This window comes from Parambassis ranga, chromosome 12 (assembly GCF_900634625.1).
Source record: "Parambassis ranga chromosome 12, fParRan2.1, whole genome shotgun sequence".
Lineage (NCBI taxonomy): Eukaryota > Metazoa > Chordata > Actinopteri > Ambassidae > Parambassis > Parambassis ranga.
The window spans coordinates 861,320-869,098 of NC_041032.1; the positions used below are offsets into that span (position 1 = coordinate 861,320).

The 7,779-nt window shown below is 39.2% G+C and overlaps 1 protein-coding gene across 1 annotated transcript in view; it reads left to right on the forward strand.

The window, feature by feature from the left end:
* lpar1 (lysophosphatidic acid receptor 1) overlaps positions 1-5,169 on the forward strand; it is a 31,075-nt gene extending 25,906 nt beyond the window's left edge. Inside the window, exon 3 of the mRNA XM_028418375.1 lies at positions 1,403-5,169. Within this exon, the coding sequence (XP_028274176.1) occupies positions 1,403-1,731 (329 nt within the window). The 3' untranslated portion in view covers positions 1,732-5,169. The remainder of the gene's footprint in view (positions 1-1,402) is intronic.
* Positions 5,170-7,779: the final 2,610 nt, after the last annotated feature.

The window sequence follows — 7,779 nt, forward strand, 5'->3', positions numbered from 1 at the left end:
GCCATCGCTGCAGCTGCCGCCTGCAACACAGTACAGATAACAGGCCCGTCTGTCAATACTGCCTCTCTGTCTCTGTCATCTCTGCTCGCCTAATTTCTCATCCAGTCATTTTTATTTTACTGTCTCAAGAGTGTAGTGTCCTGCAGTTGTCTGGCATCTGTTGGCAGAATTTGCAACACTTGAACTTGACATTCATGAGCAATGGGTCAGTGTGACCCCTCCCCCCCAACACTGTGCTAACATGCCGACATTTCATCAGTGAAATGAAATGATGCATTGCGCCTATGAAATGACCTCAGGAGGTTGGAGATGAATGATTACCACAGATACAGTTTCAAAACATGTTGTTTTTTTAAATGTAAAAAAACTAAATGTATACTGTAAGTGTTTTATATATATATATATATATATATATATATATATATATATATATATATATATATATATATATAGTGTTTTTTTTAAATATATATAGTAAATAAAAAGTTTTTTTTATTTTTGTAGTAAAAGAAAAATGGATAAATCCACTGATGTATTTGATTGAAATGTATTTTAATTTATTAAATTTAGTTATTTTCATCCCAATACCTTTTTAATTGACAGGAAAACCCTTTAGCAGTCCCATAACTGCTAACCTAATGCACCCACAAGAGAGTGTTGAAGCACTTTGCACTCAAAATCTGTCATTTGAAAGTTTTAGATGTGGTTACAGAGTGACGTGGTTGTGTTGTTTGGTAGACTGAGGGTGATATAGCTACATTTATTTATTCCAGAACAGACCAAAAACACTTGGCTGATGGTTACATTATCCCATCAGTAGTTGGGAGACAATTAGTATGGCCAACATTTTATTATGAAAATGTAATATTGGCACACATAGTGAGAGTAGAGAGAAGACTAGATGTACTCTTGGAACAAACTAGCCAGAGTATGCATCAAACTACAGACATGTGACTCAGCATTACACAAATAATACTAGTGTAATTTAGCACTAGTGTAAACCAAGGAATGTGTGTGTGTGAGTCATGACAGATCAGGCTGCAGGATCAAGGACACGAGGATTACGAGTCACAAAAACCTACTGATTTACTGAGATTCAAGATAGTAATATCACATTATGTGGAAGCAAATACACACTCAGTCCACGTGTGTCATCAGGCCCATTGAGGCAGAGGAATAATCCTTGAACTTTATTGCTGACTAGAAATGATTACTGGTGCAAAACAAGCCAAAGGAAGTCACAGCAGGATCTTAACCTGCAGTAAAGTAAACCCGCCGGTTTGTCTGTGCCTTCATTTATACACCACCTTAGGTCTTGCATTCATTTCTGATCAATTAAAATGGAGGTTGTTTAAAGCTAAAAAGCCCTTATGCATCATTTATTTTCTCTCTGTGTCTTCAGGTGCCTTCATCATCTGTTGGACCCCCGGCCTGGTCATCCTCCTGCTTGATGTCTTCTGCGCCAGCTGCAACGTTTTAGACTACGAAAAGTTCTTCCTGCTTCTTGCCGAGTTCAACTCAGCCATGAACCCCATCATCTATTCTTACCGTGACAAGGAGATGAGCGCCACCTTCAGGCAGATCCTGTGCTGCCAGCGCCAGGAGAACGTCAACGGGACGACGGCAGAGGGGTCCGATCGATCAGCGTCTTCCATCAACCACACTGTGCTGAGTGGCAGCGGCATGCACCATCACCACCACCACCATCACAACGAACACTCAGTAGTATAAGAGTCCATCAAAAAGGGGTTTATACTTTAGAGGACACACTAACTGAAAGAAGGTAAATGGAGGTATGGTAAGGTCACATAGGACTGTGGACATGACTTGGACTAAAGAGAGTGGAGGTGATTTTGTAATTGGGACACATGATGATGGAGATGATGACGACAAGGATGGCAACCAGTAGACCAGTAGAGGTGTGTGACCTTCAAGGACTCCGACAGGCTGTTAGTATTTTTTTTTAGCTGTGTATTATTTTCTATTTGTGTTTAAATGTGTTTTTATGGGCAGTTGAATTATTTAAATGTAATCTGTGAAATTAAGGTAATGCCAGTATAACCCATCCTATTTCTCCAGTTTACTTCTATAGATCATCATCATCATTAAGACCAAATGTGAACATATGTTACATGCATGACAACAGCGTCACATCCTGTTAATGATTCAAAAATATAGAAGACTATGCTTTTTATTTACATTGGGTGGGAAAGTTAACATAATTGAATATTAATTCCAGCAGCTTTAATTTGACAGTTGACTTGGAGGCTTTCTTGACAGTGTTTTGATGTTTCCAGGGTTTTATATTTTTTGTTTTTTTTTAAAATGTATCATCCAAAGCCTTGTCTAGCAAACTACCAAAAAATGAATGTGAAGAAATAACAACTGATGACTGAAGTTAGCATGCTAACCAGATAGTGCTGGACTGTACCATTGCACTGGGATGGGCCTGATCCCCACAACACGCCAAGAGAGTTTATGTTGTTTATCATCATTGTGGTTAGTTGTTGGATTATTTCTAATGCTGTAACAATGTTTGCCAATTGCAAACACAAACAATACGATGTCCTTGTGCAGTCACATTATTTACTGTTAATAACAAGTGACCTTGCAAACTGGATACTTTAGGGTTGAATTACTTTGCTGACTGTCCAATTTTCTCTTGCTTACAAAATAGAGATTAGCAAGAACCTCTGGGTCATTTACTCCCTCTAAGGAAACAGAACAAGGGTTGGTCTCAGTAAAAAAGGAGTAGGAGTAGACTCTGTACCAGTGTAATGCAAAGAGGACCCACATGAAGTTCATAACAAGCTTCATATTAGGACATGGACTGAGTCTTGCTATGTCACTGTGTCCGAGGGAGGATGGAGGATAAATGTAGAAGCATAGCTACTATTAAACTGCCTTCTGGTGGCTGAAACAACAGCTCTAAAATGAGATTGAGTATAAATAACAAGCTAAAAATAACAGAAATTATAGATTTTCCAGCAGGGTGATGACTTTATTAGGTGAAACTGGTTGGAAACTGCATTTTCAACAACTGTCACTCAATGCAGTCACACCCATAATTATGCATAATGTTAAGTCATAAAATTATAAAAATGAGTTCATTACACACAAGAAAAATCACATGTAGACATGTTTATTCCTGCTGTTAAGTTGGACATTTTAATATAGATGTCTATGGGGATTGATTCAGTTTCTAGAGCCAGCCCCTAGAGGCTGCAGCATGAACTACAATTTCTAACACTTCTGCATTGCCCTCATGTCTCAGAGGTTGCCGCCTCGTCCTCACACCTGAAGCATCCATAAGATCATCCACATGCATGTCAGAATAATAATTATTATTATACAAATATTACAAACTCAGAGTGTTGTTCTGTTCTCAAAAACTCAGGCACCAGTCTTAGATGTGGGTTTGACACATTTCATAGTGCAGGAATGCTGTACCTCTCTTATTTACCTTAAACTAAATGACATTTTCATAGTAACAGTATTATTGTTGATATTGTCCAACCATAGTATGGTGGCTTATCTCCATATGGGGACGGTTGATGTTGATGTTTACCACAGTACAACTCTTATTAAAAGGCATACTTACAACTACTGCACTATACTCCCATGATAATACTCCCCTTCAGTGTTTCTATTAATGAACTTAGTGAGTCAATGCAGAGTTAAATTATTTCCCTTCCTTACATCTGCGACTAACGCAAGAGTCACTTCCAGCCGTCAGTGCTGCAATTCTGTAATGTCCACCTTAAAAAAATGCCAGCTGAATGTTTTGTCATGACTTGAATCAAAAACACTTTTTGGCCAAAAATACATAGACAAATCTCCCAACAGCTGACAGAAAAGTGAGAAGGGCCGCCAAAAAAACAGCCAAATGTTTTCCAGGAAGCAAGATGTTTGTCAGGAATTTAAACTGCGGTGCTAACACACAGTCAGTTGGTATTTATATTCACAGCTTTGGCCTGATTATCGGGCAACACGTTAAAAAAAGAAAAAAAAATGACATTTAACTTCCTGCTTGAAATTGTGGAATAGATTTCCTTACCCATCTGTACGATTTTGTGCCTTCACGCTATATAAAAAAATAAAACAGAAAAATAGAAAAACTCCAAAACTCTAATGAAACAATTTACAATTTAAATAAATAAATATATCCACTTTTCACACCTGAAATCTCAGAACCTTCCACGTGCTTTTTTAAATTCAGGTTATTATAGCAAACTATCTAAAACTTTTACAACTTTGTTTACCAGTGTTGTCACTCTTTGTATACATTTGTAAGTATGTGTACAGTCTGTATATATAAAATATATTATTCAAAGTTAATCAAAGGGAAATGTGTCTGTAAATTTATCTGTTATACTCTGTGCAGATTGTGTTTTTTTTAATCCATTTGTATGTGTGACCCTAATTAATGAATTTTCCTGTAGATGCTTTTGCAGTTAACTTGTTTGTGAACTAAATATCAGTGAGTGCAGTGCCTTCCACTTCTCCTCCTTAAAGAGTTAAACTTAACACCACACAAGTCTTTGTCTTGTCTCATGGCATGTAGCACTTCAATGTTGACATCATATTTCAGCTCCTTAGCTGAACATTGAAGTGGAAATAACTGCAGTTCCTTGGATGGCCACACAGGGCTGCCTCCTACAGTGAGTCAATACCTCCTCACCTGTTTAATCTTGAATGTTACATTACATTTTTAGGCATGTGTGTCACTAATACAGTCTTATTACAGTTGCCTTAACTAAGAACAAAGATTAGTTCCAGTGTTAAATCCCCACAGATGACCAGTGTCACCTCTCGAGAGATCATATGTATCAGGCCGTCTGAATCCATCGTTCACTGTGGCCTTCAGCCGGCATGTGCCTAGTTTAGAAATGTCATTGTGATACCAAAAAAAAGTGTACCCTAAAGTCATCCACAGATATGTAACACATAACAGCAACATTTTCCAAAGTAAAACACTGCTTTTACATGCCAAACCTCGGATTTAACAAACCACCAGAACCAGTAGTTTTTAAAAAGCAATTGTGATACAGAAATAACTGATTTCCATACTGTCCATAATATAGAGGCCAATATCAATGGGAGTCCAACCAGACATTTAGGTGTTGATATTCCAGCAACAATAAAAAAAAAAAGTCACTAAAGTTTGAATCGTGTGTGTGTTTTTCCTTTACGTGTACCTTGCATGTTTTGTCTTGCTTTTCTGGTTCTATGACATCACACAGAGAGACACAAAGCCATTCATCTATGAACCATGAGCTGGTTCACACATTCTGGAGAGACTTGACGGGTGTAATGTGTGTGTCTGATGTGGTTGATGTTTTTTTAGAAGTGAGAAGCACTGACTGTATATGGTAGTGTTTGTAGACTTGGCTCATGAGAACACTCTTTTCTACAGTGCTTTTCTGTCAGTAAAACAAATGAAGGCCCATCCACCTGTTACAAAAATGTATCAGCAGCATGACACAACATTACACAAAACATGTCTGATTGTATGACTTCACAGTGCAGAGTGGTCGCAGTAATGATTTGTCTTGTCACACAATATTACTCCTAAAATACAGCACATGCAGTGCTGGATGCACACGTGGATTCTGACATACAGCAGACACTACATGAAATCTTGTGTTGTGCAGCGTGTGCGTGCTCAGGGTGTGATGTGATGTGTGATATGAATTAAGTTGGAGTCCTTGCAGCAGCAGCAGCAGCACCAGGGCAAATATTTTTATAGGAAAGAATATATGTGTGTGTGTGTGTGTGTGTGTTTATTGTTCCACAGCTTTAGAGTGTTAGCCTCCAGTTGACTGATATATGTCTCTTTACTTCCTGTTGCTCCCAGACTGGTCCAATCAGAGCCAGTGCAGCCGTGCAGGAAGTTCCCTCCTGCGGTCGCTGAGTGAGGGGGATGTCACATCTTCGTCACAATGTCAATATAGACACTTTCCGTGGTTCCCATCACAGTTTGCTGACAGACAAATGTGTCTCCTTTGGTCAAATGTCCTGCTGCATCGGTTCAATAACAAATGTGTAAAATGAAGTGTTCGGTTTTCCAGCTACATTTATGAGAGATGGAAAAGTCAATAAAAGTTAGAAAACATTGGCTGCACACATCCAGAAGCATTCAGAAAATTCCAGCTTCCTCTGAAATACATTTCTACAATGCAAAGATGTACTGACCCAAAGGAGATTATGGTGACAAAACAGGAAGTGATTCTTAGCTGTAATAATGTGCAGCTGCCAAGCATCAGGAGCTGCTATTGCAATTTGGCAGGAAGGTTAGAGCGTCCATTCAGATAAAGCTTTTGTTTAGGGAAGGGATGATTGGCTAATTCACTGTGAATGAATGTTAGGGCCCAGTATCTGCAGCTGGCTTTACTGCACATGTGAAGGGAAAACATCTCATTGACAGAGCCTATGGAGACAGGAGGAGGAACTGGCTGCAAATACTGCTGATAAGAAAGCTGGTGATGGAAAAGTGAGGAAAGAAAAGACAGATGGAGGCTGAACAATAAGAATGGAGGAAAAAAGGAGACATCTTTTAGAACAAGACTGATGTGACTGACAGGACAACACAGAAGACAATTAGGGGACACAATGTGTAATTGAGTAAAAGAACTATTTAGGTATGTTTACATAAAAACAACTGAATAGTGTTGCTTTTAGCAAAAAACAATGGGGGGAGCAGACAGAAGCCTGTCTAGGATCAGAGTGCATGATAGAGAGCGCAAAATCAACCCAAGGAGTGGAGGCCAATGGCACAGGAGAGCAAGTTTGAATGTTTATACTATTTAATACTATTTAAAGTGGATGTGCAAGGAGTGATGGTGAGCCTGAAACAAGGATTTTTTTTTTTATGTATTCATCTGTAGTGCGGGGCAGGTGATGCCTAAAGGATGCTTGCCTGGCGCCCAATTTATTAATTTAAAGATTGTTTTATTTTGAATGTTTCCTTTAGGCCTTAGCAACGCTACACTACCGATCCCCCAGTAACAGACTTTAATTTGATTGTTTTTTAACCTGTCTTCTTTTTGCTACCCTCTAAAGCAGGTTTGTAAAGATACATGCTCTGGATCTTTTTACTCCTCATCAACCCATCCATCCATCATCCAAACTCGCTTTGTCCTGCAGTGCAGGGTCATGGGACTCCTCATCATAAGGTGCAGAAATATGCTGTAGACTAATGAATCACTAAAGTACAGGTGGTACTTAGAGATGAAAAGGAAGAGAAGAAATATGGTCAGGACAGAAATCAGTAGGAGGATAGAAAGTGAGGAGAGAGGCTGCGAAGACAGGAGGAAGTGGGAGTGAGAGAGTCTAAGCCACAGTTTAGATGAAGCAGAAGTGGGATGACCGGTCCAAAGCCAAACTCTATGCTGCCTACTTTAAACAGTTTACACTGGGCATCCCCGGAACACACACACACAAGTTGACGTCCTCCATAAAAGCTTGCCGTATACACATAGACACACACACACTCATGCACTAAGAAGCAAGCGTAGGCATATTAGTGAAGGCATACAAACAACACAAACACATTGCAGCGTTCCCAGTAAGGAACACCTAAATTCACTGTAAAAACGACTCATGTAGTGCAAACGCTCTTTGCTGCAGTTGACCCCACTGATCCCTCTTGTGGTGGGATGTGACACTACAGCATCCAGATGGTAAAATCCTTGTTACCTGGGAGGGGGGGTTGGTGATTAAATAAACAGAGAGAAGGAGGTATTTAAAAACAGAGCATCAACTGATCACTCTGAATAA